This window comes from Xenia sp. Carnegie-2017, unplaced genomic scaffold (assembly GCF_021976095.1).
Source record: "Xenia sp. Carnegie-2017 unplaced genomic scaffold, XeniaSp_v1 HiC_scaffold_23, whole genome shotgun sequence".
NCBI classification, from domain to species: Eukaryota; Metazoa; Cnidaria; class Anthozoa; order Malacalcyonacea; family Xeniidae; genus Xenia; species Xenia sp. Carnegie-2017.
Genome location: NW_025813486.1, coordinates 6426139 through 6445519, shown reverse-complemented (window position 1 = coordinate 6445519; position 19381 = coordinate 6426139). Strand labels below are relative to the sequence as shown.

At 34.2% G+C, this 19381-nt stretch overlaps 1 protein-coding gene and 1 long non-coding RNA gene across 2 annotated transcripts; one reads left to right on the top strand and one right to left on the bottom strand.

Moving 5' to 3' along the window:
- The first annotated feature begins 99 nt into the window (after positions 1 to 99).
- Positions 100 to 18754, top strand: LOC124449670 (serine/threonine-protein kinase/endoribonuclease IRE1-like). The gene is made up of 4 exons (XM_047000623.1): positions 100 to 339; positions 10070 to 10150; positions 17202 to 17911; positions 17991 to 18754. Exons 1-4 carry the CDS (start codon positions 243 to 245, stop codon positions 18630 to 18632), a joined length of 1530 nt encoding a protein of 509 aa, XP_046856579.1. The 5' UTR covers positions 100 to 242; the 3' UTR covers positions 18633 to 18754.
- On the bottom strand, positions 5209 to 5515 carry LOC124449727. Its single transcript, XR_006949546.1, has 2 exons — positions 5446 to 5515; positions 5209 to 5317 (listed from the first exon to the last, which is right to left on the bottom strand). It is a non-coding gene; the product is annotated as an uncharacterized LOC124449727 (long non-coding RNA).
- Positions 18755 to 19381: the final 627 nt, after the last annotated feature.

Sequence of the window (19381 nt, the reverse complement as noted above, 5' to 3'; positions counted from 1 at the left end):
CTGGATACTACGACAAAGCTATAGAGTTTTACGAGAAAGCTCTAGAAATTCGAAAACGATCGTTAGGTCCAAATCATGTTGATGTCGCTGCATCTTTACACAATCTTGGGTTGGTCTTTGAAAAAACTGGTAAGTACGACGAAGCTAAAGAGGTTCACGAAAAAGCTCTGGAAATTCGAAAACTGAATGTGCCAGGTGAAGACCATACTCATCCCACTGCGTCTTTGAGCAAGTTTCGTAGGATGTACGAAGAAACTGAAGAATATGAGTCTCAAAAAACTCAGAGTAAATTTCCAGTTCCAAATCATGCTCATGTTTCTCTGTCATCAAAATATTTTGGTAAGTTTGTAGGTATTATATACAACAAAATGTTGGTTGGTCATTTGCGATAATGATAATTTGTTAAAGTGCAACTCCGACTAAATTTCACCCCATAGTTTTTTCGCCAAATAAAAAATATACATTCTTAGAAACAATTTCGTGTGAGATTGAGCAGTTTTGGTTTGGTATAAGTTGTTTAAATTTAACGCTAAATTTCGCCCCTGGATGCAAAGTTTTACAAATGGATCGTGACGTCATAAGATGTTCCTACCTTGCTAGTTTATTATATTACAATAAACAAATGCCAGCATGGAGCATTAATATTGTTAAATTTTGTGTTGAAAAACGCGTTTTATTCTGCAAATTTGGCAAAAGTATCAAAACGATAACTATCAATACAAGTATTGGTTGAAGGGGAACTCCACCCTCACATAATTTTGGTCTTAAAAGTTCCATTTTTCTGCACAGGTTACTATATTTTGAAATTTTTACATCAGCTATTTTATTTTTGACAAAATCGCGTCTTCGAGTGCGCTATTTGACCTGTTTTGAGGTTTAGCAGCGTGGGCACAGAAAGCGTCAGCGGAAATTATTTTGACGTCATATCGTCAAACCGATTTGCAGTTTACAACAAAGTAAAATGATAACGCACAGCCTAGCACAAAAAACAAAACAATCGCTTGTAATGGCTTCTTTGGAAGAACCACGTCCTAATTCACCAATCGAGAGTGAAATGGAAGACAATCCAGCAAACAATATTCGGCCATATCAGTTTGAGCCCGATTGGCTGGCCGATGAACACGAAGAAGCTCACCAGTTTGAGGACAACGAAGAACAGGAATTTTTGTATATTGAGGATGAACCTCTGCGCGACAATCTTGAATGGTGAGTAATAAAATGTATATTATTCTAGACCACTGTTCCAATCTCGAAAGAACGTTTTCAGTTTTTGATGTTGACCACGTCCACACACACATAATACATCAGATTTTAAAGTTTTTATTGTAAGATACAATCTTTTTTGAAATATAGACATTTACTTTTCAAGATCCTTTCTTTTCACATATTCAGGTGTCAATGTGGTAACTTCCAAATAATGGACAATAACGAGGAATGATTATGCTGTAAAAGTTTTGCAATATTTGTGACAAAAATTTAGAGGCAGTAGAAACAAACGAGACCACTGAAGTCCCTTTGTGCATTACACAACATCCTGGTTTTGAGCCTGTTTGTCTTAACAGGTGGGTTTTACAAACAGCTTGTTACCTGTACAAGCAGCAATATGAGGTAGCATATGATGGGCCCGAAGACAAACTGTACCGCCATATTGCATATAGACAGTTGACAAGATGGTGCTGGGGTATCTTGGGTAGAGAAGTAAGAGTCGTCTTGCCATCATGTGGAGTTACTCGCATTAGAAAAACATTTCCTCCACCTGGCCCTGCAGAGGAATTTCAATTTGAAGGCTTCCACTATGCTGGTTTTGCTATGTTAATATTTAAGAATGAATGTACAAAAGTTGTCTTCACTGATGCCACATCATATTTTATGGGCATGGCAAAACCTATTGCCATAGCTAACTTCACCACTGACATTTATGCAAATCTAGACTGATGTTCCTTTACAAGTACTTCTTTCCTGGGTGGACACGATATAGAAATGTTCTTTGGAAGATTCTCGCCATGATGTACAAGTTCAATCTTCTCAGTTTTGCATGCATTCACAACCTCGGCAAGTAGTATATCAACGTAATGGTATTCTTTCTCTTCTTTCATTGCTTTTACAACCCATTGCTTCTTTGTTTTAGCAAAAATCGTTGTGCAACGGTCTTGCCCTTTGTTTGTCTCTGACTTAATGACTGCTTTATCACGGTTTATATTGTTGTTGTGATCTAATGCTGCTAACTGAGTGCGGGCTACCATTCCAGGAAATAAAAAATGCTCTCGCTTTGGGCAGTATTTCAGTAAAAGGGAATGGTAAACCTCCAACTCTCCTGTGTGACAAAACTCAGATAGCTTCCGCAGGTCATTTAGAAGCCTCTTGTCACAAATCACCTTCTCTGCAGCAATATATGCTTGTGAAGTAGGAGATAACCACTTCTTCTGCTTGTTTGTCTTTCTGTTAATTGTTGGTAGCAACATTGATGAAAATATGTGTTCCCTCTCCAGAAATGCTTGTTGTTGGTTAAGGATAGACTTTTTCATCAATTCTTCTGCATTCTTGTTACAAATTGCAGAGCACCACAAAGATGATTAGAAATGGACTTAATCCAATGGGTGAAATCCTCATTTCCCTTAGTGTTAGCCTTCTTTGTTAGTTTTTTTGTGACAGATTTAGACAAATGCCACACATCATATTGGTGATCAATATGAGGGTGTTTGTTTTTCATAGCACTGGCAATTTTGTCCCAAATGTGACTTAAAAAAGGCAAATTATGTATAAATAATTAGAAAACTATAAGTTCATCCTTTACGTCAAAGAAACTACACCTAAATTATATACGCGAAAGGCTAATTTTACAATGGTTTTACGTAGAGTTATTTTCTAACCATAATAAATCTAAATTACACAACCATGTTTTATTTGCGCATGCGTATACTCTCTCTCGTACAACTCTTCCACTCCACGCTGATGACTTGTAGAATTCAAATCAAACTTCAACTTAAGGTAAGTTTCGTTTTGTTTTTAAATTACAGGAGTGAAAGTAGAAACTTTATTACAAGTTAAAATTAGACCTATAATGTATTTGTTTGCTGAGATGAAGTTTTATCAACTTGCTTGAGATAAAGCATAAATAAATGATTTGATCAATAAAGATAGCAAAAGCTTGACAAAACATGTGTCTACATAATATCAAATCGTGGTCTGTATGAAATTTTTAACTGCTATTTTGCTATTAATAAATTATTGAAACTACATTGACGCACAGAGTAAATTTCAGGGAGCAAAAATTACCCCACTAGTAAGGGGTAAACAAAGGAGTAAATTCTAATATAGGTTAAAAATTGCCCCATATTTCTACTGAGGTAAAATTTTACTGGGTGTAAAAATTACCACTAAAATTAGGGTAAACTAATGTTCCACAGAATCACCCAATATTTTGAGTAAATTTCACTAAGAGTAAATAGAAGGGCAAAAATCAACCCTTTTGTGTGTAATTGGGTGACCTATTGGGTTGAAAATCGTAAAACATACAGTATGTACGTCAAACACATAAAATGCTCAAATTTACGCATGCACTTAAAATGTACAACTTGTACATGAAACATGTATGAACAAATCTTGTAAATAAAGAACAAAATGTAATGGAGGTATATTTTGTAAATCATCAAATAAAAACTATCTCTTCTAAAAACTACAATTTTCCTTTACAAGTGTTTCAAATGTCACACTTTACATGACCTAAATGCATTGAGAACAAAAGATGATGAGCATTTTTGTCTAATTTTCTTTTGTTTACAATGCATTCAGGTCATTTAAAGGGGACGTTGAAACAGGCTTTAAAGAACAAAAATTCAGGAACATTTGTAGTTTATACAAGAGTTAGTTGTTAGTTAATGACTTACAAAATATACTACCCAGTGTGCGAATTAATGGTGTGCAATGTGCAACTTGCACATCGTTTTAGCTAAAATGAAAACAATTGCACATCACTTTTTCAAACGATATGCAAAAAACTCCTTTAGTCATTACCACCACATAAATTGAAAAAAGTTTTCTAGCTTAATCTTTACAGATCTTTACTTTATAAACGAGTGCGCTGCAAGACATTAAAATGTATGTTAACCACACGTCATCTACACACCAGATTTTTGGAGCACTTGGGAATATCCCCCCTTACAGGCAACCAAGTTTCCCAACCTGCGTTATCAAGCATTTTTGCTCACATTAACGCAACTGTTCACACCCCAAACTTAAACGACTTTAAAATAATCTCCTCTTCTAACGATTCTTATGAACTCTCCATTCATGAGAGCCTTCTAATCAATAAATATAAGGAAACTCCATTCCACTTAACCTCTTTTAATTTCTCTTTATTTTACTTCCTGACTTCCTTATCATATAATCTATTTGACATCGCCTCCTTTAGTAGTAATTTAACACCTTTTTGTCAATATAATATCTTGTCTTAAAAGACACATGCAACATAAAATTCGGATTGTTATTTTTGTACTTTACATAAAGGTATAGCTCCAACTAATAGTTCACTAAAGTTTGAGATTCAAAGGATAAATATTTTTGAAGATATATAGGTTTAAAGTTGCTGCTTTACTGAAACGTATTGAAAATGCCCGACGAGCTAACGACGGCTACCGATTGGAAAAAGGTCATTGTGACGTAATAGTTGACATTAGCTAAACGCTGTCAATTGCGCGCTTCGTTCAAAATATATTGGTAACTTCTTAACAACACGACAATTTAGCATTGAAAATATGGTTTATTGTGCCGCATTTATTTGTAAAAACGGTTCTTCTAAGAATCACCAAACGCAGCAAAAGGTTTCTTTTTTTTCGTTTCCCGAAAACAAGCGCATGCGAGATATTTGGATTGAAAAAATCCGACGCAAAAATTGGAAGCCAACAAAGAGCTCAAAATTGTGCTCGCAACATTTCGATAGTTCGTGTTCGTGCAAAATTTTGAAGCGATGCAATCAGTAGGATGGACAGCAGGACGGCTTCGCCTTAAGAAGGATGCTGTACCCACGATTTTTGAATACTCTGTGGAACCCACAAGTGTAGCATCTAAAAGGAAGCAGCTAACAAATGTTAGAACTGCATTTGAGAATAGACGAAGGCAAGAGGTGAATATTATAGTTATAGTTAGCAATATTTGTTTACATTTATCAAAAACTAAGCTATATAGCTTTACCAAATTGAAGATAATTAGATTATTAACGATGTTCTTGCAGAACATGACGACTTTCTTGTAGACGACGACCACTATGTGTCGACATCGGCTCAAAAAGTTTGTGCGTTTTACCTCAAAGGAAGTTTGTCTAAAATAAGAGATGTCAAAATATATGTAGACAGCGAAACACAAACATATACAGTAGTAACTAATTCAGACTCATGTCGTTTGATCTTTTCTGTGTTATTTTAACTCATAGAAAATTCCTTAACGTACCTTAGAAGCGCAATGTGAAATGCCAAACAGCCATAACAATCCGTCCGCAAAAACACGTAAGGTCAAGAACCACGTAAACAGAAGTGCCAAATATGATAAGTAGATGTATAGACTTTCCATTTCGGCCGCTTTGATTTTTGTGAAAAATCCAGCAATACGATAATTTTATCTAAGGTACAGAGGTTGACTTCATTTCAACAAAAATCACAACATACAGACGACGTCATGTGAAACTGAACATTTTGAGGATAGCGCTGTATGGTCTGATACAGAAAGCACGTCGACGATGAGCAATAGCTACAATGGATCAGACTCTCAATGTTCAAATGAGTTAAGCGAAAATGAAGAATCCGACAATGACAATGCGACTTTAGTACCAACTATCCAGTCACCTGACTATTCCTTACATTGCTTTTCTCTGTTATGTGTTTCTCAGAACGTTACGTTCATCTCTCTGATTCTGATGGTAATTCTTATGTTATTGTGGTTATGTTCATCTCTCTGATTCTGATTGTAATTCTTACCAATCGTTTTCGTCACAATGTTTAACGTACTAGTAAAATGTCATTGTGGTTATGTTCGAGACTGGAATAGCAAACCTCTGCTTGGGCGAATGCCTTTAGGTAACTTGGTCTTTGCTGCCAGCATTTTGTTTAGTGGTAGTAGCCCCAGCAAATTTCTTCAATTCCTTCGTCACTCAGGCATACAATTTCTGTCAGAGCGCACATACAGCTATATTCAAACAGCGTATTTGATACCCAGTGTTTCAAGTGTTTCGCATATGCACCAAAAGCATCTTCTAGAGTCAATCAGAGAAAGGAACATTAACCTTGGAGGAGATGGAATATGTGATTCGCCTGGACATTGTGCCAATTCTGGGTCATATAGCTGCATGGATTTGGAATCTAACAGCATTTTAAACACACAACTTGTTCAGGTAACAATTCTTCAACAACTGCACATAAAACATGATTAGAATACTCACATAATTATGTTAAACACTTATGAAAGTTGACAGCACTTATGGTTAGCACAGAAAAATAAACTTACCTTTTCTCAAAGTGCAATGCAAGCCAACATAAATAACGATTTGCTTTTCAGGATATGTTAAGGACTTGATGAAAGAAGTTTTGTACTGCAGACGCATTAATCCAACACTGTCCAAATCTCTTGATGTCGCTGGAGTGAAAGAAATACCTGTCCCATTGACTCGCCACAAATCAAAAATCAGCAAAGCTGAAGCTATTAAGCAACATAAATCTCGCTTTAATGAATAAAATGCAACTAACCATTCAACATTTCCAATTCTGTGAATGTATTCATCTTCGCTTTCCGATGACGAAGAATTGTCATCATTTTGACCACCTTGCACGTTGGCCAAAAGCTCAAACATGTAAGGTTGTACCTCATTGTTATTGATGACAATATCATAATCGGCTTCTTCTTCAGAAGAATCCATTAATTTTTGATAAATTATAAACAGTAATAGCAAACTACCGAAAGCCGTGCAAGCACTGCGTGCAAGTCATAGAACGATATAAGAACGATGCTTGTTTATGTCAACTAATACGTCACTCTTTCCCAGTTCCCAAACTTAACGATCTCACGGCGTTTTAGCAACGGTCATCGAATATCGTGTTTTTACCGACGATTATAACCCTAAATATCTTTTGAAATATTTTGCGGACGACTTTGAAACTTGGTACGTCTTATTTTCACGCTATAAGCATTACAATAAAATAAAGTTGTCTTCTAGCTTGCATGTGTCCTTTAACATCCTATTTATTAATTGTCTGAAGATGTCTTGTGTAAAGACGAAACGTTACAATGAATTCAATTTTACAATTTGTTGGTCTATTTCTATGGCTCTAATTAAAACTTTATGTTAGGCATTAATTTTTATTACACGTTACGTACAATTTTTGGCATCATAGCTATTTTGAGTATTTTCAGTAAAATCAGGAAACATTTTTATTTTGATTCTTAAAAGAAGACAAAAAAACTTAAATAAGCCAAATTTGAAAAGAAGACCAAAGGGAATTTTGATTTTCAATAAGCCTAACGTGAGAACAAGAAGCCAAACTGGCATCCTTTATGAGCCATACATTTTGCTTTTACATATTGTTTGTAATGAGACGTAATATGATGTTTTTTACGTAAGAAAACATCAAGGATGTTACTGTTAATAATCAGAAGGCAAAAGTATATTCGGTTGTTCTCTTTTCACTTTTGTCTTTCTTGCTGTCTTCGTCGAAAGGTTAAAGCTACTAGCAAAGTTACTCCAGTAAAAAATGGATGAAAAAATCAAATGCTGACTCGTTTGATTACTAGGATGATGGCCAAGTGATGAATTTATTGCGCTGTAAATTTGCACAAAAAAAGAGGAGAGAGTAACACGCGCAAAAAATTTCTCACAAACATTTGCAACTGGATCAGCGGTTGTAACAAAAAACACTGTCATAAATCATATGACTTTGTGTACGTTTAAAAATATTAATTTAGCAATTAGCGCTGTAAAATATTTAACGTAATATCGATTTGATTATGCCTCTAAAGAAACACTTTTCTCGAAAAAAATTGCACATCGTTTTTTCTCAACTAATTCACACACTGATACCGCCAATCTGTTTTGTGCATTATTTACAAGTTTTGTTCCTACATGTTTCATACACAAGTTGTAAATTTTAAGTGAATACGAATTAACTTTGATCATTTTATGTATGTTATGTACATACTGTATATTTTATTATTTTCAAACTAATAGGCCACTCCGGTACCCACCAAAATGGGCAAATTTTACCCTCTACTTAATTAAAAAAAAATTGGGGAATCTTCTATAACATATCATATAATACCCTATAGCATATTTAATGAAATTTGTACGGGATACTAAAAATGTGCTACACAATTTTTCAAAGAAGATTTATGTAATGTCCTACAACAGATTCAATAGAACATTGATACTGATATTTTATATTAGAATGAGTAATTTAGTGTAATCATGCACTTTTTGGCCATTCATTTTTTGGTAATCTTAATACAATACATCATGTAAAACATTATTAACAAACTAAAATTCTGTTTAATACAGATATAAAGATGATAATCAAAAATTCAAAAATTATTGAAAATTTTGAATGCTGTAATTATTTAACAGCCATAATATAAATAAATTCAATTAAGTTAAAAATACATATGGATAGTTCAAACTACTCTTTATTATGTCAATATGTAATTTAACTTCTCCAAATTTGTTCATTGTTGGGATGTTTTCTACTTTTCCTTTACCAAATTGTTTATCATAACATTTCTCACGTTGCTCCCAAATCAATTAGAACCTGTACCTAAATCAAGAAATGAGAGAATAAAAATTAAAAATAAATAATTTGTGCTAGCATTCCATATCAACATTTGATAAACATTGTTGCGGCCTTGGAAGGTGAAAAGTTGCAATGAATGCCTAACTCCAGTCGTCAATATCAATAGAGCCCCTGTTTCTATTCCAGATTACACAAAGGAAATTAACATTTAGTATTCCATTCTAAAATTTAATTATATAATGATATTAATAACTATATAAACTTTTAAGCAGGCACTTATAAAGGTAGGGGAATATCCTAATTAAGACAATAGACAACAATACCTGTCTATACAGCCTTTTACAAATTATTTCAAGAAAGCATTTCAGGTATAACAGTCTTCTGTCTATAGCAATAACCCTATATTCTTTAAATACTCGGCTGCAGTTATCAGATAACGTGCTACATACTTGTTCCACCAACAAGGCAGTTTAGGTTGCAGGATTTCTATAATTGTGCCAGAAAAAGGACTGACCCAGTGCAATATCGTTAAATATAAATTAAAATTACTCTTGCTTTTACTTCTTTTCGTATTTGAAATGAATGCCTATATAGGCATAACAGCTATCAAGTTTGCTAGGAAATAATTAAATTAAAAGCTCAACGGATACTTACAACTAAATTTGAGTCTGATAGTACTCTAGCCAGAACAGTTATGGTTCAAACTGTCAGTAAATAAATAGAAATCTTCATCACTTGGTCCATTATTTTCACAAAATCAGTCAGCCAAGCTACCATTACTCGTTTGTGAAGTAATATTCTGGCTTTTGTTGTCGAAATCTCTTTAACTTTCGCGAGTTATCCACAGACAGAATTTGTCTATTCTAACAAGCCATCCCGCTAATAGATGGGATCTAGATAAATAATATTTACTATATACAGAGTGTCTATTGTCTTGCGTTTCACGAAAATACTCTTTGGCAGTTTGTTTATCTACATTTATTTGTAAAATTACGCCTGGTGAAAGCTGGTCAATTACGTGAAAATATATACTGCCCCCTCAATCTTTCCAATTGTAAGGTCATTTCTTACTTGAAAATGTCAGTCACGTAAAACAGTGCGTAATATATGTATATGAGATTTTGGAGCTAATGGGCAAAACGAAATGAAATATATAGCTTTAAAAAGCTACTATCCAAAACGACTTTCCTATTTATTTGTGTTATTTCTTTTCGAGCGCTAGGTTTAAATTTATTTTTTTACTTGTTCTCAAAATAGAAATACACAGCTTGTGTGGATAACGCTTTTTTAAATGTTGTTCGTAGAAATCACAAGTGGTAATAATGCTAAAGTTGATAATGCTAAAGATGTCGGAAATTCTCCTGGTGTTGAAAATACAGAACAAGGTATGCCTTTCAATTTTATTTTATTTTATATATGTTGCATAACCTAAGCATATTTGTCTTGTATTGTATCACAATTCAAGTCATTTGATTGGTATTTTTGTGTTTTTATAAAGAATTATATTATTTAATAATATGCATGATGTACGTATACAGTGTTGCACTTTCGGACTCCAAACGTTTGTTTATTACGTATGTTCAATACTGTATCAATGACTTAAATTTTCTTTTGCGAACGACAAATAATTTAAATGTACAGTGTACCTGACGGCAGTGCTCAGCACAACTTGACAAGTCTTTGTTTATCTCAATGAATACTGCGTAGCAGCAAAGTGGCGCAACTCTTTTTATAAAGTGCTCAAATTGAATAAATTTCATAAGTTCCATTAAATAAAAAGGATTATAAAAAAATAGACTAAAACCTTTTAAAACAAATCTTGAAATTAATGTACACCATACATATCATACCCTGCATTTAGAAGTGTTCAGGTTAGACCATCTGTTTTAAAGTGCTCGTGTTTGATTACATTAATAACTATTTTCTTTATTGGAGTACAGGAGATTAGTCGGAGTATAAATTTTTTCCAGATGGAAATTATGTTTTTTTGCTCCTAGCTAACAGCATCGAAAGTATTGAAACAATTGAAAAAACATCACTAAGTAATTTTCTTCAAATACAGTCTTCAATCAACCTTTTACATTAACAAATGTTATGAAATATATGAGTTTTTTTCGTCACATGTCTAAGCAACACTAAATGGTAACATTTGCAGCTGGTTTCATCTGTTTTAACCATGACAGTAAAATCTTGTCACTTTACAATTTGTACTTGAAGCACATTATCAGTAAGTTGAAATTAAGATGAGACATGAGGTGATAATGACATCATGCAATCTATTTTTTTAAAGTAACGTTTATTTGTATTCTGCTTGTTTAATCATAAAAACTTCTCAACAAACTATCCTTTGGATATACTGTCATACTTCACGTTTGCACCACCATGCATACATTACCTAGTTAATGACATTGAAAATTATGCAAGGAAAGGCCACCATCAAATCGCCTTACTCAATATACTTCAATAAATAAGAATTCTTTTTCATTGTAAGTAAAATACCTCGAAATCATATGGAAAATAAGCCACCTTGACGATGTGAATTCTCAAGGTTCGACAATAAAAGAAGGTTATTTGCAATTTTCATTATGAGAAATGTAGCATTAAATTGCACATTTCTTAAACGATTTTCTAAATTCTAAATTTACAGAAAATTACAAGTTTTTTTGAGCTCTTTCCTTGCTAAGTATATAGTCCAGTCAATCTACGACCAAAAACACTCTAAGCTTGAACAAATTTCCACAAAAGAAATTCCAACTGATTTTGGTATATTTGATATCCCTTTACAACATATCGAAAGTCCCACAAAATCCTAGCACGGCAACATCGTGTAAATTAGGTTTTATTTGAGGCATTTGGATTGAAAATCTGAGCGACATGGAAACGAGGCTCAAAAATTAATGTTTTAGATTTTATCCTTTTAGAACACTTAGTAAAGCACAAATATAAATATTATAGATTAAAAACAAGTGGATAATGATATTTTGTAAATTAATTAATATTTTGTCCTTTATTTACGTAAAAAATGCTGATCTTGCTGTTTTGGGTACTAATTTTCGCTGACTTGGTAGTTTTTTAGACAAACGCGTGTTTGAAGTACGTTTGTTTACGTATATTTTGCACGTGTTTAGATGGATATTTATTATATTTAATGTGACTTCCCTTTCAATACTTCAAATTGAAGCTTTGGCTCATTATTGGCATCAAAATGTGACGTTTCTTTGTTCTCCTCAAGGTAAGCAAAATAGATAACTTGAAGACAATGAGTTATTGAATGTATTATTTAATTGCTATTACATTTTACAATGAATGAATACGTCAATATTGTAGGTCACAATCATTTAAGTTAAAACTAACAAGAGGGGGCTATAATTAGCGACCTAATTACCAAATACAATGTTTGCATTATAATACCGCGTTCAAAGCCATAGATACATTAGGGCTGTAAAATATCGCATAAACCAGTAAATAAAACCAGGCTTTTTTGTGCTGTCGAACACTATTTTGCTTGTGAATCATTATAGGATGGATCAAATTCTGCGTCAGTACTGTGCAATATGTAAAGAATCAATTGTGAACAACGGGGTGGCTCTAACATCTAAAGGGATAGATGGTATAAACCGAGCTAGTAAAGAAAGAGGCGATACAGTTGACGTCCGTGAAGGTGACAGCGTTCACATAGCATGTAGGAAACGATACACAAATCCATCATATATTTCTAAATCGCTACGTCAGAAGGAAGAGCGTCATCCCGTACCAAGAACCCTTCGCTCACAAAGTTCAGTTCAGTTCGATTTCAGAAGAGATTGCTTGTTTTGCGGAAATGAAATTAATCAAGAACAAGAGCGCAAAAGGGGGCGTGTTGTTTGCACTGTTAGGACTATGTACATTCAAGACACTATCTTGAATGATTGTTCGATTCCCCGCTAACGTTGCGACAGCCTCAGAAGTCTAATCTTGCAGACACATTGTGGGAAATGCTGTCACCTGATGCTAAGGCCGGCCCGGTCGGCGAAACCAAATTCGTCATTGATGGAGGAGCTCTTCTTCATCGCGTACCATGGCCAAAGAAAGCAACCTTTCAAGAATTGTGCCAGAAGTACTGCCACTATGTAAAACAGAAATATGGGGCAGGAAGTTGTATTGTTTTGACGGTTATGATAACCCATCTACTAAGAACATGGCGCAACAACGAAGATCATCCGGAAAGGTTAGGGCAACAGTGTCATTCGAAGCTGACATGAAGATAACAATGAAAAGAGATGTATTCCTGGCTAATATACACAATAAGAAACGACTTATAACTACTCTTCGAAATTATCTGGATTTGAATGGCTGTACTACACTCCAAGCCGATGGCGACGCTGATCTTCTCATAGTAAAGTCAGCTGTTTCAAGTGCCATGAAATCTCCTACCGTTCTTGTTGGAGATGATACAGATCTTCTTGTTTTAATGTGCTATTACGTCAAAGTGGATGAGGGATGTGGTCTTTATTTTCGTCCAGAACCAAAGAAAACAACTAAACGTAGAACGGAAAGAGTATGGAACATGAGAATAGTGAGATCAGAGCTGGGTGAATCTCTGTGTAAAAACATTTTGTTTCTTCATGCTATTGCTGGTTGTGACACGACATCCCGGCCCTTTGGCCTTGGAAAATCGGCACCTCTTAAGAAATTCACAGATTCAAACTATTTCCGTGAACAAGCATCAGCATTTGAAGTTTCAAACGTCAGCATGAATACGGTTATCCAGAGAGGTGAAAATGCCTTGGTCTGCATGTATGGAGGAAAAAAAGGCGAGACTCTAGACAGTTTGCGCCACAGGAAGTACTACGAGAAGGTGTGCACTAAAGGCCGAATGGTAGAGCCCCAAAGTCTTCCCCCCAACATCTAGTGCAGCCAAGTATCATTCATTGAGAGTCTTTCTTCAAGTTAAGCAATGGCAGAGTCAAGACGAAGGATTGTTGATTGATGCATTTGGTTGGAAAATGTGTGGTTATGTTATCGTACCTAGAACAACTGATCTTCCAGCAGCTCCTGAAAACTTGCTTAATATGATACGATGCAACTGTACCACAAATTGTTCAACTGCAAGATGTACCTGTCGTAAAAATGGACTTCACTGCACAATGGCATGTGGTCAATGTAGAGGTACTGGTTGCACTAACAGTGGTGTTGATGTTGAAGATGATTAACAAAAGTATGAAATGACAGAAATGTCTTTGTAAATCAAAGTACACTATATCAACCATATGTAAATTTAGTGACACTCTTGTATTACTATGTAACCTAAAGGATTCCTTTTTTTCGGTCGTTGAAGACTTAACATGATTTTTAATAGCCACGCTGCAGATTTATATAATCAAATATGATATTCGTTAGGTCAAAGCAGTGTTATTTTGTAATTCTTGTTTATAGCCTCGTTTTCATGTCATAATTTCACAGAAAACATTATTTTACGAAGTTGCCGGCCTCAGATCATGTGGGACTTTTAATATGTTGTTCTGTACATGAAAGGAAAGATATTTTTGAAGAGTGAGCTTTTGTGGGAATTAGTTCAAGGTTCAACCATAAATCTACTGGACTAATACTGGAGATTACCTCTTCAGTGTGAACATCATTCAAAAGTCCACAAAGATCATTTCTAGCTTAGAATTAAATTTTCAATACTTTTACTTAGAATTGCATTTTGAAACTTACATAGAGCATAAAAGTTGCTGTATAAGTTTTTTCTACTAGAAAATTTCCCAAAATAGATACGCAAATAACGTTACTAATCGCAAAACATAAAAACAATGACTTTCTTCATTGATTTCAATAAACTACACCCACTGATCTCAAAATAAATAAATGTAATTATTTGGACTATATTAGAAGAGCAAGTGAGTCCAAAAATCTCATTTATGATTCAAACTGTGTCTTAATTGATGATTGTCAACTGGCTTGATGACCTCCATTAAAAAATGCACAGCAATCAGTTCAAGCCATTTACGACTTAAGCCACCCGATTGAGCAAGAGTAACACTACCGCTTAAATATCGCTTACAGAATTCAATGGCTGTATCATGTTTTCTTAATTATTGTAGCACTGGCCGCTGTATAGAGGGCCGAAACTATAACTTTTGGTGGGTTGGGGAGGGTGTTTAATAACACTGCTAATGAAATATCGCTTGCAGAATTTAATGGCTGTATTATATTTTCTTAGATATTGTAGCACTGACCACTGAATAGAGGGCCAAAACTATACCATTTAGTGGGGTTGGGGATGGGGGTGTTTAATCACGCTGCTGATGAAATATCGCTTACGGAACTCAATAGATGTATCATGTTTTCTCAGATATTGTAGCACGGACCACTGTTTAGTGGGCCTAAACTATAATTTATATTGGGGTTGGGAAGGGGTGTTAAATGACGCAGCTGCTAAAATATCACTTGCAGAATTAATGGCTGTGACATGTTTTCTCAGATACTGTAGCACGGATTACTTTATAGAGGGCCGAAACTATAACTTTTAGTGGTGTGGAGGAGAAGATAATCTTTAACGCTACTGATGAAATATTGCTTACAGAACTTAGTGACTGTATCATGTTTTCTCAGATATTGTATCATTGACCATTGTATAGAGGGGCAACACTAGGACGTAAATTGGGTAGGAAATAAGGTGTTTAATAACGCTGCTGATGAGATGTCGCTGACAGAACTCAATGCCAGTATCATGTTTTCTCGGATATTGTGGCACGTACCACTGTATAGAGGATCGAGACTAGAATGTTTAGTGGATGGGAGAGGGGGGTATTCATATTTTCAATTGTGGTCTACTGATTTCTTGTGAATACCAACGTATTCTACATTTAACATAATGCAAATATAGTTAAACAAATAGACCAATAAATAGACAGTTAGATGTCTAGATATAAAATTGATTTGAAATTTTTATGTGAAAGCATGGAAATGATTTGCTCAATTGCTCTCTTTAATTTTATTTATAAGTGATCTCCAAAGGAGCGTTCTATTATACGAGAAAATTTTTCAAATTAGTAAAATGTGATTGTGGTAGCCAAAGACAATTGAAATGTTCTGCATCCCACATAAAATACAAAAAAGATGTTACAAATGTTAAAGCCGTAAATTCGATCGTTTGCTTGCATCGTTCGTGTTGCTTATCTTGTCAATTATTTTATACTTTAGCACTACAAAGTCATGATGTCTTTCACATGTTCAACATGTTCTAAAACAGACAAGAATCTTATCGAAAGGGCTGAAAAATATGAGAAGAATTTAAATGGCTTACTTTTTTGTGGTGTTGAATATTTATTGAATTGCATGTTTCCTTTTCTACCTGACTAAAAATTTCATCAAAAAAGAAATTTTCTCGATAACGAAAACCCTGACACAATAGACACAAGACAGACAAATTGTTCCTTACAAATAAACCATCATGTGCTTAGTAAAATAATTGAAAAATGCAAAAACCATCTTCAATTTGGCAAAGGTAAAACAATACCAGCAAAGTTGCACGAGAATAAGAAAAACAGGAGGTAGGGCTTAAGTTTGCAGAAATAAAGACAACGAGGTTCACTTTACCAAGGTGAATAAGAGAAACAGTACGTGTCAGATAGTTTACAGTTAAAGCTGAAAATGCCTATAAAACGAAAATTTTGCAGCCTGTGTTATACTTTTATTGAACAGAAATTTTATTATGACAACGGAGTTTCTCTACTAGTTTATGCGTATCTCTTTTTGTTCTCAAGATATTGAAGCTTTTATTATATTCGCTTCATCTAACTTGTGACGTACATTGCATAGTAAGAACTAGAATTATTCGGTACATTTGCTAATACTTTACATAAGAGTCATACATAAAAGGTTTTAGAAAGCATTCATTTCAAAGTCCTAGTCAATGTAAATATTATGTAACTAGCAAAGTTTTCGTTTCATTGGCACTTTAATGGTGTTCAAAAAAGGTTTTAAAGAATAATTGTTGAGTTTTCGCTGCTGATCGAACTTCAATGTTCATATTTGGTATCAAACATAAGATAGTCTGTCTATAAGATGAGTGTCGAGAATGGAAAAAAAATTATATGAAGCTATTTTGTTATTTACTGCTATAAAAATTTTTAGACTCTAAAAAATATGCTCTATACATTTAAACTTAATATTTTCCAAAAATTTAAGGTTATTTCTTTAAAAAAATATGTGAATTTACTGTAGAAAGAATTTTTTGTAATTAATTGTATTGTATAAGCTAACCTCAGATGTTGCCAGATTTTATTGTACAATTGAAGAACTTATGACTTGTCTAATGGTTGTTGATAAGTTTTTTCAAAAATGTGCGGTAGCTAATATTATCCTTTCCTGATTGGGAAAGTTTAAGCTATTTTGAGGTATTAATTTCGTTTCCTTCACCCTTGAATATGATATTTCATCTAATTTTTTTAGAATTGGTGTTGCAAGAGTGGAAATACATTGATGAATCAACGAAACATAGAGAATTATTTTTAAAATTGATTGAATATGGACGCAATTCCAGTGTTGAGGTTAAATTGGTGGGCAATGTACGAGTAATTTTCTCAGAAGAGTTTTGCATTGGCAAAGGAAGTGATGGAACACGTGTTTATCTTGGACTGGGTAAGGATGGTTACGGTAAAGCACTGAAACAAATACGTCGAGATAGCTACATCCAGCTTGCGCTGCACGAAAAGAAAATTTTGAATAAATTCAACGCAAGAAGGTCGAAATATGTTGTGAATTATTCTTTCCTAGAGGAAGAGACTGGAACAGAATATGTATATTTGATATTAGACTTATGTGAAGAATCATTGGAGAGTTTTGTCAAGTCTTCTACTTTACATGATCTTCAAAACGCTCTTCCCGAAATTCTCAGACAAATGTTGCAAGGATTAGTAGATCTTCATAGTGGCCCAAATCCTATTCTTCATCGTGATTTAAAGCCCACCAATGTTCTTCGAGATTCACAAGACAACTTTCTGATAGCTGACTTTGGCATTAGTCGAATATTGGATAACGATTCTACGACACATGAAAGCAAGCCTAACATGGGAACTGAGTATTGGATTGCTCCTGAATCATATTGTGAAGATAAAGATACAGTCGATAAAGGACGGTACAAGAAAGAGTCTGATGTAATGGTAGGTGCAGGAATATAGCCATTTGTACGACATTCATGTATACAGTCAATTTGTAACATTACGTTGTTAATCTTTTTAGAATGCAGGAATGGTAACTTATTATATTGCAACAAAAGGAAAACACCCATTTGGAACTAAACGGCATAGATTGGACAATATGTTAAATGGACTTCCGGTTGGCTTGGACGAAATCAAGGATGAAACACTGAAAGACCTTTTGTTGTGGATGTTAAACCGAGAACCCGAAGACAGGCCATCAGCCAACGAGGCGTTAACACATCCATTTCTTATGTCGGATGACGAGAAATTTGACTTATTATGTAAAGTTGGAAATCTTCAGCAGATTAAGACAAATGTTCCCCTGTGTAGTGTCGTTCAACAATTGAATAGTGAATCCTCAGATTGGAAAAGTAAAATAGACAGTGATGTTTATGATTATTTTAGAACGGATGTGGTGACTGGAAAGATTTTTACATATGACTCTTCATGGACAGAATGTTTAAGACTAATTCGAAATATTAACCAACATTGGAACGATCGACCACGGCCAAAACCTCAACCAGAACCATTTTATAAGATTGGAAATCACAAGGCGTATATTCTCAAAAAATTCCCCAATCTTCCTGTTCGAGTGCATGCTGCTGTGAGGTCCAATGAAGAATTGAAAAACAATCCAGATCTCAAGAACCTTTTAAATTTCAGTGAAAAGAAATTACATTAAAAATAAACAGTTTTTAAACAGTAAGAACAGTTTGTGAAAAGGCAAGTGAAGAGGAACGATACCATGTAAAATAGAATTTACTCAGATTGGAAAAGACAAATAAATTTTTACGTATATCATTATTTTTATTGTTGGCTTTCATTGAAAGATCGATTGATTGCGACCAGCACTAAAACTATCCATTTTATAGTCGATGATCCTAAAGAGTTCTTTTTGAAATCCCAGTTCGGGTACGTGCGGCTGTCTGGTGAAATGACGAATTGAAAAACAACCCAGAACGTAAGAACTTTTTCAGTTTTTAATGAAAGTGAACCACAATGAAAAGTTTACTGACAGGAAAACAAGTAAGAAATCGACGATCGGTAGTTAAAGGAATAATTTCATAGATGTAAAGTATCAAAACACATTTCACGACGTATTTGGATGATGTATAATCACATTTCTGCATCTAGCTTACATTATTGAATGATACAAAACCTGACTATTTAAATTTTATTCTCAATTGCTTTTGTTGAAGACGCATGACATTTAAAGTCAACTTTATAAAATACATAAAGAACTCTTATACTATATTTTGTATTTCTGGAATTACAATATTACCACGGTCCCGTTTATTAAAGTATTAAAAGGCAGTGATAATGGTTAATGCCAGAACCACAATTAAATAGACTTAAGCTCTGAATTTAATAAACATTTACTGTCTGAAGAGACTGAACAAAAGCAATTAAAAAAAACAAACGAAGCCTGTA

Bases quoted from the DNA above. Each gene is read 5' to 3' on its own strand.
- LOC124449670 (XM_047000623.1), top strand. From the start codon at position 243: ATGTACGAAGAAACTGAAGAATATGAGTCTCAAAAAACTCAGAGTAAA. The intron at 340-10,069 runs GTAAGTTTGTAG...TGTTGTTCGTAG, and splicing joins TCTGTCATCAAAATATTTTG to AAATCACAAGTGGTAATAAT. The intron at 17,912-17,990 runs GTAGGTGCAGGA...TAATCTTTTTAG, and splicing joins AGAAAGAGTCTGATGTAATG to AATGCAGGAATGGTAACTTA.